This window comes from Larus michahellis, chromosome 4, assembly GCF_964199755.1.
Source record: "Larus michahellis chromosome 4, bLarMic1.1, whole genome shotgun sequence".
Taxonomy (NCBI): domain Eukaryota; kingdom Metazoa; phylum Chordata; class Aves; order Charadriiformes; family Laridae; genus Larus; species Larus michahellis.
The window spans coordinates 62,608,783-62,624,186 of record NC_133899.1 but is presented as its reverse complement, the minus strand read 5'-3'; the positions used below and the strand labels follow the sequence as shown (position 1 = coordinate 62,624,186).

The window sequence follows — 15,404 nt, the reverse complement described above, 5'->3', positions numbered from 1 at the left end:
TCACGCTCCGCACGTAGCGCTGTCGTTAAGCCATCATCTCGCTGGCCTGACGCCAGGGCTCCGCCGCCCAGGGGCGGCCCGTCTCACTGAACTGAAGCAGCCTTTATTGATACATTGATGGACTGCACATGTTTGCAGCTGCTAATTGGAGGCTTAATCTGAATATCCTTGGCTGCACTAACCCACTGGCAATAGCCTTTTGAATTTCGGGTCCTGCCGTGATGGCACGCCTGCTCCTCGCAGCACGGTAATCTCTTCGGAAACTGTGTTGTCTCTGTGTGCGTGCAAAGCACAACGACTGAAGCCTAACACGTAGTTTAGTTTTAGGTCAGAGGAGGATGCAAAATAAAAATCTCACCTGATTTTACCATTGCAGCAGATGGGAGAGGCACTGAGGAACTGGAGAAAAGTGTTAATTGACATAAATGCAGAAATATGTAGATTAATTGAACAAACAGGGAAGGAGGAGGCTAATACTTTTCATTATCAGAAGAGACAACGATGCTCGCTGCAAGGATAGTCGTGATCCCATGGCAATTTTAGATTTGTTTCCTCAAATTTCAGTATTATGTTTTCTCCTGGCCAAGCCCAGAGGCTGAACGCAGAGAACTTGGGTTGTGGTCTGACAGCAAAAAGTTATTTTACTTGGCTTTAAAGAAAAAAAAAATAAAAAAAAAAAAAAATAGTGTTTTAGACAGTATCCAGAGGAAGATAAATGTCTGTGACTCTTTTGCCCAGGAAACCACAAGTCAGATTTCTCTCCTCGGAACCCTGGAGGACTTCTCCCTCGGTCGGCTCCTTTCTCGGTTTCCTGAATTGCCTCTTCACTTTAGAATGCCGGGAAGTATCCAGCTGCAGGGACAGCTCAACAAAACTCACCACTGTCTCCAAAGCTTGGTTCGCTAATGCTCCCTGTTCTCTTGGCGGTCGCAGACGGCCTCTGCCGACACGAGGCATGGCTGTTCCATGCCTTCCCACTTCACAGTGGCACTGCCTTGGCAGCCAGCTTGAACTTGAAGGGCATCCAGATTTATCTCTAAGTGGGTGTTCTGCTAAGAAAAGAAAAAAATAGTCACAAGCTGAAGCTGTCCTTCACATTAATAGGACTCTTCAGGCCATGAAGAATTAAATTTTGTTGCCAATCATTAGAAAAGCTTCCTAAGCCCCATCACAGATTCATTTAATAGGGACCTCATTTTTAAAGCAGTGTCAGTCTGTGATCTGTCTTCCTTACAGGCAGATTCCATAAGATTTGAAAGCTTATTAGGGGCTCCTTGCACTACCACTAGATAACGTGCCGGTTATCAGCAGCCGTGTGGCATGGAGATAATCCATGAACTGAGCTTTCATGGATAGTTCTTTGTTTCTACCCTTAGTTCTAGAAGAAATTTAATAATCAGGAACAGTTTTCCATCTTAGGGTAATTAGAATAATATCAGGTAATAATAGCCTTTTGGTTGATAAGCAAAGGTAAACCAGTGTCTTTGCATCTTTTTCCTGTAGATGACAGCAGTAGTCTTTCCCACAATTCCCACTCTCAGGCTGTTCCTCAAAAAAATTTCCAAAATGTGCCTCTGTGCACCTGAAAACAATAATCAAGCTACAATGATGCATATGAAAAACCAAATCGAATAAAAAGGGAGAGATGAGGTTTCCAGTCCTTGGAAAATCTGAATCTGATGATCAAGGTTGCATACATACAGGGAAAAGAAAGTATCAGACCACCTGGCTAAAACGCTGTCCACGGAAAACGGGATTTTTGTACAATTATAAATACTTGCCCAGCAGGAAGGTATTTTAAAAAAAAAAAAAAAGAAAAGCAAGGAGCAAAAGTAGCTGTGATCATGTCAGTCTGCCCAAGATATAGTGCTCTAGAGATGAGTCACCTGCTGGTACAGGGTCCTATCAGTCTTTCATATCTTGTTTGCTGTGGCTTGTTTGGTCCTTCAGTAGGCGCTTGTCACCTGCATCCAAGGTACCTTCATTGTGTAGGACCACTTCTGCAAGCTAATGAGGGAAGTATTCAGCAAACTGTGCTCGTAGCTGAGTTTGTGGAGCTTGATCTGCTTTGTGTTTCGTCAAAGAAGCTAACCGCCCCAGGGTTTTTATGGTTATTTCTGTTGGCTTTTTTGCCTTTTAGATGTCTTCTGTATGGCTTTGGTTTAGGCCTCTGTATGAAGTTGAAAGGTGAAGTGAAAAGGTGCAGGTGTCTTGCCCTGCCAAACCCTAGCACTTTCCCCAGTGTTTCTTAATTTCTAAAAATAGTCTCCTTCCTCACACAGCCTTTCCCCTCTCTTGCCTCCGTGTCGGAGCAAGAAGCCGATCAACAAGGAGGTGGCTAGGCTTAGCTCTGTAAATCCAACAGCTGTTTGATTGAAGACTGATAATCAAGTTATGGGTGAGGAAATGAGGAGCTGGTTTCTCACGCAATACTGCCACTGAAGCCCATTTCATGTTTTGCATGACTGAAGTGGGGAGGTTTTTACCCCCTCTTGGGTGAAGAGTGGCAATTCCCTTTCCGACAGGCACTAAACTAATGTTTCTGATATTTTTTTGGGGTGTTTTAACATAATTTTCCTCCCTCTGTTCCCTCCCATCTCTACAGACTGTTAAATTAGACTGATTTTCCTAGTTCAAGCTTCAGTATTGGAGCTGAGTGTTTTAACTTTCATAAATTCAAACAAACTAATATTTAATAATGTTCATGAATATTTTATTCTTAACTATTATAAGCTACATGGTAGAAAACACTTGGGCGCAATTGGGTGCAACAAGAAAGTACTTAAGAAACATCCCGTTGCGCCTGTGTGTCAGACAAGCCTCAACTGAGAATCTCTTGTCTTTGATCACGAAATGTCAGACTACTCATGTTCTTTTAATGTAGAGCAAGCTGTGTGCCTTTCCCTTTCTGGCTCTACAGACTGCGCGCGTCTACAAACTAAAATCAGGTTGAGTACAGTATGCACTCAGACCTAAGTCAATCAAATGAGTCCTGGTAGTCCTCATTTCCTAAACTCTGGTCAAGTGATTTTTTTTTTTTTGTTCGTGCTCCAGTTCAGGACTAAGAACCACATATTGGGACTGAAATTTTGGAAACTGGGAAGTATGCAGCCAAATAAAAACGTATCTGAAAGCTGCAGTGGCTATAGCACCGTTAATTCTTAATAATACCTTGGTTTTCTAGGCAACCATCATAGTGATACCTCAGATCAGTATTGCTTTGTGTCTAAATAGTACCTTTCATTAAATCGACAAGTAATATCTGAATTTAACTATTTGATGTATAAGCTGTATGCAGAGATCATCTACGCTAGAGATCAAAAGCAGCGGCTGTTCGACAATATACAGGACAAATCTGGTGCAGAAAATGGAAAAGCATGCTGTCGAGTCCTTTTAGCTTAATCTGCAAGGGCGGTTGGTGTTGGCAGGATAGAGTTACGAAGGTCAGAATGTTTTTTTTGTTGGTTGCAAAGGTCATACGAGTTCTGAGAGGAAAATACAGGATGAGTATAGGGTTACAATACCACCTATACAGGCTGCACTAGGAGTGCACTGGGGCCCTGGCTTGGTGCTAGCAGACACGGAGAACATCTCCTGACCTGCTGTCATCTCTGCTTCCTGTTAGGCAGTCTTCGTTTCCACTTACGAGCATCTTCTAGCTGAGGTATTCTCCAAAGCTTTTTGTTCCAAGTACCAGTCCGCTCCAGCGCTGCCTGTTTTATGAAATGTAGCAGAATGATGCCTCACAGCATGGTCCTGGCTATCAGCTAAGGGAATTTGTTTTTTTCCCCTTGCTAGAAGCACGGGGAGGCAGGGAAAAATCCTCTCTGTGGAACCGTTGGTTTTTTTTTTTTATCTGCCTCCAAACTTAGCTGGCGTCTTGCAGTTTGACTTGCAGATTTGTCTGGCTGACTTGAGCGTAATACTTAAAAACTGAATGATGAATAACTTATTTTTGCGAGCTTCTGTGCAACGCGGAGTTTACTGATGATTCCTGGCTCCTTACTAAAGCTGGTAATTACTGCTTGTTTAACTGGTGGTTGATTTGCACCCTCTTGGGAAACCTAACACCTCTGAAAACGACAGTGCGGAAACTGCAGTCTTGATGATTTGCTTTTCATTTTCCAAGTTTTGTGGGCTTTAATTTACGACTGTCGACTAGACCACCAGAGCATTGGTCCTTAAAGTATGGTGTGCGTGTGTGCCACTGCAAAGGCATGCATCTGTATATTGGAGTTTTTAACTGTTCAGCTGTTGTTTAAGACAAACTCCTCTATTTTAACTTAAAATGGGGGGGGGGAGTGTTGCTGAAATTTACTTCCATGGGGAAGTTAAGCCAACTAACAGCCATTGTAATGGATTGTATTGCAAAAAAAAAAGGAAAAGGTTAGGTACGTTCCTGTTCATTACTGCCTGCTATAGCTAGTTTAGGTTTGGACTTGGTTAATGAAGGGAGATGCTTCCGGAAACGGAGTGAGCTCTTCTGGACGCAAAAGCCGAAAAAGTATAGGAAATATTTTTTTACTGACGCTCCACTTGCTCACCTAGTAAATGGTTTGATTATTAAAATCCAGCCTCCGGCTTTTGTAGCCAGCCTGTGCACTAAATTGGCCAATACCGGTGTTCACCAATTACCGAAATTAAGTCTAGGTCACGCATCTCATCTCCTGTTTCTTGTTTGCTTTGAATGAATCCAAAAGTAGTGCTAACAGCTGGAATCCCTGCTGAGGCCAGCTTGATCTGCTCTGGAGCTGCTCCAGCCAGAGCTCTGATAAAGCTTGATATCGTTTCAACAGGCTCTAGGAGGACCAGAATGATTTCCCTTCATTGTTTAAGGTTTCATTCAAATATTCGCCATGCCAGGAAAAAGGATATTTCACTTCTGCTTTTCTCCCTTCGCTGCTACTGCTGCTAGAAAACGTTTTTTTTTTCTCTTTTCTTAAAGTTAAGCTAGAATGTGGCCAATGCTTTTGGATTCTGTGGGAATTGTTCTACTTCTTCATCCCCAGGGACTCTGTGCGTTGTGGTTGCGAAAGGTGCATGCCGTAAATAAATAAATAATGCATCAATGTCTTGGAGTCAAAGCGCATGTTCTGCTAAGAGAACATATTATGTGGGGGAGGCCAGGGAGAACTTTGGCCTCCTGCCCAGATTTCGGTAGTAAGGAAAGCACCTAAATCCCTTTAAGGATCTGGCCTGCAGTCTATTGTTCTTCAGCAGCTTTTTGATTGTGGCATTAAAAAATAGTAGTAATATTGGATTGATTTTTAGGCATTTCAGTGCTCTTGGAGTAATGTCTGCTCTCCAAAGAGAGACTTCCATAATTTTGTGTTGGATGTCGACTTAAAAATGAGGTATTATCAGTCAATAAAGCTTTATTCCCACTGTGCATCATCCCTCTGGTATGATTAGCAGAGCTCCATCAAGGCAGGGCTCGCGCCGGTGGTGTAGCCGCACGTCCTCTGGGCAGCAGCTCCGCTGGCTCCAGAGATGAGATGAGCCCCCGGCACATCCCTCCTCCCTGCCTGTCTGCTGCCATCGCTCTCTCCTCTCCCTCTCCTCTCCCTCTCCTCTCCCTCTCCTCTCCCTCTCCTCTCCCTCTCCTCTCCCTCTCCTCTCCCTCTCCTCTCCCTCTCCTCTCCCTCTCCTCTCCCTCTCCTCTCCCTCTCCTCTCCCTCTCCTCTCCCTCTCCTCTCCCTCTCCTCTCCCTCTCCCGGCTGATAGTGAAAGGTTAAGTTCAGCTGCGGAGCTGTTTGTAACAGCAGAATGACAACAGGACAGACAGAACCTATGGCAAGGCATCTAGGAAAGTGCCAGGCGTGATGGAAGAGGGCTTATTACTGGGAATTAAAGGTACGCACTCTTGTTCAGCATAATCTCCTGCCGCAGCGGGCCACCAGCCCCAAAGCAGCTGTGGCCTGAGGTGTTGGGGCGAGGAGCAGGTTCTGGTGACTTACTGCTGCCTGCAGGTACTGTTCTGCTGGTGCTTGTGGGGAGGAAGGAAAGTCGATTCATACGTGACTTGAAATGCAGAGCAGTATTTCTGCAGCTGTATGTGTATACCCATCCTAACCTGGCTGACTCCTGTAAGTAGACTTTTCTTCTTGGTCAAGAGCATCCATTGTGCTGCTGGTGGCAACTTCTGTGCCAGTGTTTGTTGGCACGATAAAATTACCTTTGTAATTAAAGCAACGTGTGCTATGCTTTAGATGGTTATGTGTCCCATGAGAAAAACATGGCTTTAGCATGTGCTAGGAAGCAGAAAACAAGACCTCTGTTCCTGGCTAAAAATTTCAATTGCTCTTGGTAAAGCCTATACTGTCAGTCTTCAGTGTTATCAGCTGTGCTTGGCAGGTTACTGGGGGCAGGTCAGGCAAGTGGTGCACAATCACATCCTCATTCTGTGGGACAAACATGTGCAATACTCTTGTATCCAAACTTAAGATGTTATGGTCTGGATGGATGGAAAACTAAATGGGTAAAAAACCTGGTTGGATGGTTGGGCTTGGAGGGCGGTGGTTAATCAGTTGTATTTATTATTCCTAGAAGCTGATAACAAATGGAGCACTATGGACCTGTTAACTGCCTTTATCAGTAACCCGAAGCAGATGATGGAGTGCATGCTCATCAAGCGTGGAGATGACCTCAAAGTGAGGGGGACTAGTTGATGCACTCAAGGGCAGGGCTGCCACCTAAAGGGACACAGATGGGCTGGAGAAACAGGGCAATGGCAACCTCTATAAAAAGGACAAATGTGAAGTCCAGCCCCTGGGAAGGAAGAGCTCCTTGCAGCAGTGCAGGCTGGGGGCTGCCAGGCTGGGGAGCTGCTCTGCTCCACAGGGGAGCGTGGGGACCCTGATGGTCTTGGTGGGCAGTGAGCTGAACATGAGCCTGCAGTGTGCCCCTGCACAACAGCATGCAGGACAACAGTCACAGGAGCACAGCCAGTAGGTTGAGGGGAGAGATTATTGCCCTCTCCCCAGCCCCAGGGAGAGCACATCTAGATACTGTGTCCACTTTTCCAACCGAACTTAGCCCATCATCTCCCGTCACTCTTGCTGCTAATACTGGCAAACGATTAAAGGAGGTGTCAGGAGTGGGAACAAGACTTCTGTTGCCACAGCTTTAGTGGACAAAACTCCATGGAAGGTGACTGGTCTCACTACCAGGTAGTCCCAATAGTGAAGAAGTGACTCCGAGACAAAGATCTGGTACCCTACCAGCGGTCTCGCCTGCTCTTCCCTGCATCCTGCTTAGGCTGCTAATGGTGTCAACTCAAGTCTAATACATTTTTGCTGTAAAGAGCCTTTTAAGACCTGTTGACCGTCGTGTGGTTTGGAGTAATTTGTGTTAGGCGTATCTCATCATTCAAGGTGAAATTTAAACAGGCTGAATTAAGCGATTGTATCAGCAAGTCTGGGGATGATCAAAGAGAGAAATATGCTTCTGAAAGCTGTTTGGTTGGTTCTGTGGCTCAGTCCGTGAAAGCAAACACGCACTGCCCTGTGCAAACACAGCACAAAGGAGTTTCAGATTTTTGCAGACTTTGCTCTATGGACTTTCACCCACACCTCCTGGGGACCCTCACTGTGTGTTGGACCATAGGGATGCATATGACAGGGACTGGAAGGTATGAATAGAGGAGAATGGTGGTAGTAAGGCATGACAGCCTGGGATCGTTTTCTACTTTCATTATGACAGCCAAATCGGTTTTGCAATGACTGCTCAGCTTTAGAAACCCAGGCAAACTTTAGCTGAAACAGCCTCAAAGTCACGTAGCTTGTAGAGAGCAACAGACTTGTACCATAAGTAACAGCATTTTAGTTTAATTCAGTTTTTTTCCCTCCTACTTTAGTGTATATATTGTGAAACGTGAAGGGTACTTATTTTCAGTTTGGAATTTCACACTGACTCACCCAGTGAAAGAAGCTTGTGCAAAGACACCTTCTGGTGGTGTCTGCCGTAGGTTTTGGATTGATCATCTGAAAAATGCTGAGCCAAACTGGTGATGGGAGGATGCTTAGCGAAGAAAAACTGAAGATGGGCATCTTGTAGAAATTTATTTTTTTTTTAACAATCTTTATCTTTCATTCAGGCTATGGTCGCTTGCTATCCTGGAAATGGAACTGGGTATGTTCGTCATGTGGACAATCCAAATGGCGACGGGCGCTGCATCACCTGTATTTATTACTTGAACAAGAACTGGGACTCCAAGGTGAGTAAGCCACGGGGTTGAGGCAGAATGTGAAGGAAAAACTACTTAAGAAACAGAGCTTTGGGGCTGTCAGTTGCTTCTGTGAACTCCGGTGAACTTTTGAACAGCTGGTCCATTCTTCATCTCTCCATTTATTTTTTTGGTGTTTATGGCAACCCTTTGGAAGTAAGAATCTGAACTGTTTCCTTATTCTCTCTCCCATCCCACACACATACTGTTTTGTTGCTGTAGAATAAAGCTTCTAAGCACTGGGCTGCTGGCTCTTCCACTTTGTTTAGAGGAAAGAGCAATGAAGCACTAGAAAGAAAAACATAATCCACTAAGGAATAAGTGGATTCTGGGAGCAGAACAAAATGACAGCCCAAATTTGGGACTCTGGTGTTCTTAATACTGTTCCTTCCTGCAGAAGATCTTCAGGCAGTTGATTTTGGGGTTTTCTTACTTATGAAGTGATGGGGCTTAGTAAGAGGAACGAGCACGTGGCTTGGTTTGTCCTCTCCATCTTTGACTCCACCAGTGGGTCTCTTGCCAGGACGTTGCTCTTGTTTCTGCCTGTATTACTATAAGGCAATAAAGTCAGCCTTGAATTTACCATACCTTTAAGTTAGAAACAAAATAAGGGTTTTTAAAAATATGGATGTCTGTTTACCCTTCTGTTGTCATAATACAGCACAAACCATTCATGTGGATTATCTGTTGAAAACTGCCCAAAATTTTTTTTCTCTCTGACTTGTCTTGGCCTTTTCAGGTGGATGTTCTTTAAGCACGCGTAAATACTATGAACCCCCAAAAGTGAGTTCAGATTTAGAGGCAATGCCACCGAAAAACGCAGTGTTGGGGAAAAACACATTCCTTTACGGAGAGTATGGCAGCGAGACATCTCAATGTAATAAAATGAAGGAGGAGATGCGTGAGGAAATGCAAATATCCAATTTATTTTGTGCACTGCACTCTTATTCTGATAGTGAAGAAGCACCCAAGTGGACACTAAGAGAGCTAACTGAAATCCAGGACACTGGTGGAGAGTATTCTGTGGGTGTGATGGTAACTTTATGCAAATGTGTGCTGGAGGAGATGCAATATAAACATGCTGGCCTTTGAAAGCAACCATGTTGCTTTGAGGAACCCTATTAATTTCTTACTGAGGTTTGCATGCCATGTGGAGGTACTAAGTCAGGTCAGTGCTGGGTTGACAACATCATCCCTGCAGTGCACCTTTCTCCTCTGTGGTGCGGCATAGAAGCCTCCAGAGAGCCCTCTAACAGCAGCAGGGAGGAGGCAGAGTTCATCTGCATCTTTTCTGCAGTGTGTGCGGATCACCAGACTTTTTCCCTGAAACTCGTGGCACATGGAAAGAGAGAAATGATGTGGTAGAGAAACCACGCTGTGTCATAAGTCGGGAAAAGACTGACTGGGAGAGATAACGTATTTAAGAGAAGTTTATTACAAATCCCACAATAGAACAGACTTCACTCTTCCCCAGGGTGTAAAAGTTAACTCCTATACGATCAGATGCAGGCTCTGAAATACCACAAGCAGTATCTCGCGATTGCTGGGAGGAGAGTCTGATCTCAGGCTGGTCCAGTGGAGCACCCCTTACCTGCCCTTGTGGTATTCACTGGTTCTAGAGATGTGTGACTGGGACCTCAGAAGTTTCCCAGTGTTTGTTACAGGGCCAGTGTTGTCTTTATCGTGGTTCATTTACTTTTGCCAGATGTTTACGCTAAAACCACGACTGTTTCAAACTGTTTGGGAAAAATCAAGGTGGCTAAGAGATTCAGCGTACGGTCTTCCATTGTTGTCATGTAGCTGCCTTGGTTATCGTTAGATGTTTATTCCCCATTTGTTGGGTGCTGAGCAGGGAGAAATAAGTCATTGTTGGCATGAATGTGTGGGTGTTTATATGCGTAAAAAAGCAACCTTTACTTTTCTTTCAGCTGCATGGTGGAATTCTTCGGATATTCCCAGAAGGAAAGTCCTACGTAGCAGATGTTGAGCCAATTTTTGACCGATTACTGTTTTTTTGGTCAGATCGAAGGAATCCACATGAAGTCCAGCCTTCTTATGCAACCAGGTAAGTAGCGTATTTGGTATTGATACTTGGCCAGGAAAAAGCAAAGCATCCCTTCTACCAATATTTGTATCTAAAATTAGGGCCATTATGTATTTGTTTAAATACACACATGCATAAAAAAACAGATGGCTGGATTTTGAGTGGATTTTATGCTTTTGAGTCACAGGGAATTCTCTCATCAAATGAGGAAGAACAAGCTTGACTGATAAGATTCCTTGTGTGATGGAAAAAAAGCCCTTTTACCATTGACAGGAGAAATCACCCAAGCCAGGCATAGCTATTTAGCTGGGAGATGCTGGGTTATACGTTTGCCCTCGTAACACTAGAGGGATTCTTGGGGCTACCATCTGTCAACAGGCTACGAAAAGCTGATGTGATGCAGGGCAACCCCCAAGCTGCCTGCAGGCATCCCAAGACAGAAAAACATGCAAAGGTCTGTAAGCTACTTTTGCCCTCTGCCAGGGGCTGTGCACTCTTTTGTGCCTCCAAGCAGAAATTCTCACCTATATTTCTATCTTACTTGATAAAATACACATTTAAAATACCGTCTATATTTGTCTGTAAAGATGTGTCATTCGCATCCTATTTTTTTATCTACTAATCCAGTCTTGTTGTTTGCTTTCTCCATGAGCATAAAACTTCAGGGCTCTATTTTAATAGCAAAAGTTGAAACAAACACAAATTTTTCATTCTTTTATAGATATGCCATGACTGTGTGGTATTTTGATGCCGAAGAAAGAGCAGAAGCCAAAAAAAAGTTCAGGAATTTAACCGGTATGATTCTTTTATAAGTGTTCACCAGGGAGAATTTAATGCATTTTGATATTTCCAAAGTCAGGGACAGTCTGTGAATAACTCTGTAGCTAGACGGGTATGACATTAATTTTTAGAAAGCTCTTTCATCTCTAATCACTAGTCAGCTATTTTATGTGAAGTGGAGAAATTGTGACAGAAGAAGATTCAGGCCTGGCCTCAGTATTTCTGATGAAGTGTGGTGGGGAATATGGGAGAGGTGGTTTCTGATTTCTCTCCCAAATGGCTGCTGAGATTTTGTCCCACCCCAGGTGACTGCTCCAGTCACTGGGAGTCTCTAACTCCTTCTTTCGTTATTTGGGAAGTATATTTTTTTTCTCCTCCAAACTTCGTTTAGCACAATGTCATGAGACTTACACAAACAGTTTCATAATCATGTTCTCTAAATGTTCTGTCCGAATGGAGCCTATCTTCTGTCTTAATGAAAGGGCAGTTGGGGCCTGCAGTAACGCAAAAAGGATTTGTCTTTAATTTGCAAGTAATTTCTGAGTGGGGATATTCATAATGACCCTGGAATGTAAAAATCATGAGTTGGAAAGAAACTACATTTAGAAATATATATAAGTGCATCTTTTGGCAGGCAGTTGCTAGAGTAGCTGTGGTCACGGTGCACTTCGAGAGCTACCTACATTCAACTGGGTCTCACAGATAGCTTAAAGTCAGCCCAGAGACACTTCTGCAGAAGCCCGGGAAGAGGTGACCCCAGCTTTCCGAACAGCAGCCATACCTCCTGCTACTGTAGTAATGGCATACGAGCGATGGACTGAGTTGTCCAGATGTGCTCCAACACCCTACCTGTGGCCATGCTCAAAGGTTTGCTGTTCGGAGCAGTTTAAGATCTGGTCTTCAGGGAGTACCTCAGGCAGTTCCTCAAAATACAGTGTGGAGAGCATTCCTCTTTTCTTAAAATGTGTTCTATGCAGCTGGGGACCAGCAAAGTTGTAATTAGTCAAATGCTTTTCAGAACAGACTATTGTCATCTATGTAGCTGGTATGTAACGCAAATACTGGCTTCACCCTTAAAGGGGATCATGATCAAGGGGCCAAGGGTGGGGAGAAAAGGATCACAGATGTGAAAGGTTTCTGGGCTACTTAAATACTGCATGAGTCGTCTTCAGTTTCAACAGGGCAAATGTACAAAACGCACAAAACCTTGGTGTGATTGTCTCGTTATGTAGCTTGTGGCTTCATACAGCATTTCAGTCCATGTAGTGAATTCATATAATGAGTCTGAAATGGAAAGTGCGGTCCATTGAATACAAATCAACTTTATTCTGTTCCTAAGTTTTCAGATGAACGCTGCCAGAACCCTCTGGTTTAACTGCCTCTCCTCTCCATCTTTTCCATGTAGATGCAAGGAAGAGAGAAGCACCTCTTAATGAAGACTAATCAACTGTTCCTGAACTCTTTGTGAGGAAATAAGATCCCAAAGATGACTTCCATTTCCAGCAAACAAGGGCAAATTCTTGTTGTGCACAAGAAAGCGCTGGTTGTGTCTAGCACGTGCATCTTATATTGATGGTACTTAAGGCAGCCTCCTGTCATGCCTGCATCTGGCAGAAGGAACACTTGTTTTCTATTGGCCTTTTGCTGGAAAAAGTAACCAGGGTTTAAAAAAAAAAAAAAAAAGAGTATCACTAAGCCTACTGGTAGTGGCTCAGCCAACTGGCTTTTGGTCACTCTTGTAACCAAGATAATGATCATTGGAACTAGTGGTAAAAAACTGAGTCTTATTTGCACTTTATGGGGAGAAAAAAATAATCTAGCTCAATGGGAAGGAGCTTTACAAGTTTAAAATCTGTGGCAGACTGCTAATGGGCAAGGAGAGATATTGGAAATGTGAAATTAAACTGGATTTTTATAGAGTGTCATCTTATGGTCTGTCCCACATGGGCCTGTTGATGTACTGATCATCGCTTTGCTGCGTAGAGCATTGGCTCAGCTCTTTGATAGCACGATCGTCCAAACAGATTTTTTTTTTGTCTACACAGTCATCACATTTCCTGGATTTTGTTTGTTTTTCAAGAATCAATCTCTAGCTGTGCAGTTGTGCTGCCCTTTCTGCCCCAGGACTGAGGGGGAAATATAGTTATGCATCTGTCCACAACTTCGTAAAACCATTTCCTTTCTGTTCGGAGCGGGATGGGTTTTACGTTTTATATTTTCATGGTTCGGTAAAGCAGCTGTTTTCTCCCAAAAGTCTGGTAAACTTTGAAGGCTGATGGCACACAATGCATTGGCACTAAAGGCCTATGATATGTAGAGTTAAGCGTTATTTTTGTGACTTCTCCACCTACTATGTTTTGTATGACAGATATGAATCTGAAAGGAAAAGATACGTCTGGCAGTCTGACAAATGTATGATAAATAATGGGTAACTTAAACTTGATTTCTATGCTGCTTATCCTTAGTTAACACACTTGTTTAACTTTGCATGTGTATGTAATTTGAATGAAACAGCGATTCGGTTATAATTGATCTGTTACGCCAGGTAACTACTGCTGCTGTGCCCAAGCTGTGAGATCAGGGTTATTCAAATGGCAAAGCACATATTATTTTTTCTCCATTGTTTTTTAAAAACTTATTAGACTCAATGAGTAAGTGGCGAACTATGTCCAATCTGCCTAAGCTTCTACAACCAGCACTTACTATGCAGTTCAGAATAGCTCTTAATGAAGCTGGGAGCTGGCAGTGGATGTGTTTATCGCTCAGACTAATTGTTCTCAACCTAATACACTCACTCGCATGCATTTTCGTCTCATGCCGTCAGTGTGTCTGTCAGACCCTACTAAATGTTCCAAATAGGTGTCCTCGTCTGTGTCCCGTGTTTTCTCGTGCCACCTGGCCGCAGTGGTGAAGGTGGTGGTGGTCTGTCTGAGCCACCAGCCCCCGCACCAGTTCCACCACACTGGGCTAGTGGTGGGTCTGCGGGCCAGCTCTGCTGCATTCGAGCTAGGGAATGAAAAGGTAGTGTGCAATGGCAATTATTAAACACCAGCAACAGAAGGGTAACAGCTGAATAGGACAGAAAAAAGGTAACTTTCATGACATTAAAAATGGTAATAGAAATGGAGTATTTTTTTAAGCGTTCTGTCTCTAAAAAAAAAAAAAGAAGGCAAAAAAACCCCAACAGCTGAGCATCCTACAGCCCGTCCTTGAATTCTGAATGTAAATACGGTAGTGCTAAGAAACCCCTCATTCTCTCTGGCTTCTCCCAGAGATCCAGCCTACAGTCTTATGGGCTGGACTTTGTTCAGCCTGACCACTGTGCACCTTAAGAGAGGAATATGAGGGAACACGTGTGACAAATATTCTTATAACTCAAGACTAGAAAAAGACAAATAATCTGAGAAATGCCCTTTAATGTTAGCAAAAACATTATTCCACTACAGTTGCTTCTAAGTAGCACAACATAGACTTGAAGGAAACTTATTTAAGAATAACTTGAAATTCTCATTCTGTTCATGTTCATGTGGGAGGAGAAAGAGTTAGGGCTCTTCCCTGAGAGTGAGAGGTAACCCTTTGAAAGACGGTAGGTGTTGAAAAAGGGGGGAGACAGGATTATTAAAGGGGGAGGGACCCAACCCGTTGTATTGCTATGCGAAGTTGATAATGGCACGTAAATTTGAAACTCCTACGTGATTTTAAAGAGAGCAAAGACAGCTAAAGGAGCAGAGCAAGTCTTGCTTTGCCTTTAGAAACTGTAACCTTAAAAAAAAAAAATGCACTAGAAAGAGATGCTAGTACACATCTCACTGGAGCCTAGAACAGTGGAAAAACGATGGGGTGAGAGGCGAAAGGCTTTGTGGAAAAGTTGAAAAAGAAAGGTACTTCAGTTACCACTATTGCTACCACTGGGCTTCAGCAGTGGTCAGCAGCGCGCGTGTGGTGGATGGAGCGTGGAGCAGTATCGATGCATTTATTGTAAATAAAGTACATATTTTCATTTTAGCCAATATCTTCCTGATCTAGATAGAGGAGAGGGCAATTATTCTGTGGCAGAGAGCATTATCTTTTTCTTTATTAACACGTATCATTAAGTACAAAAAAGTTGAGGGCACAAGATTTTGAAATCAATTCCTCAGTCCTGTTCCAGGCCTTTACCCTGTTTCCAGATCAGTGGGATGATCTCCTTGGAGGTGCTGTAGTTTATCTGGGGCTGTGGGTCATGTAGGAATCCACAGGCTTGATGTTTTCTACACAGATTTCTCTTGCCTGTCTCTGGAGTTGTTGCAAACTGCTCTGCAAGAATGAAATTGTCTGAAGAAGTGTGGGGGAAGCAGGCTGCTGCAGAAGGGATGG

The 15,404-nt window shown here is 43.5% G+C and overlaps 1 protein-coding gene across 1 annotated transcript in view; it reads left to right on the top strand.

The window, feature by feature from the left end:
* Positions 1-14,813, top strand: part of EGLN3 (egl-9 family hypoxia inducible factor 3) — a 28,685-nt gene extending 13,872 nt beyond the window's left edge. The window contains exons 2-5 of the mRNA XM_074585130.1: positions 8,096-8,215; positions 10,153-10,289; positions 10,990-11,063; positions 12,454-14,813. Coding sequence (XP_074441231.1) covers positions 8,096-8,215; positions 10,153-10,289; positions 10,990-11,063; positions 12,454-12,491 — 369 coding nt within the window. The 3' untranslated portion in view covers positions 12,492-14,813. The remainder of the gene's footprint in view (positions 1-8,095; positions 8,216-10,152; positions 10,290-10,989; positions 11,064-12,453) is intronic.
* The last annotated feature ends 591 nt before the right edge of the window (positions 14,814-15,404 follow it).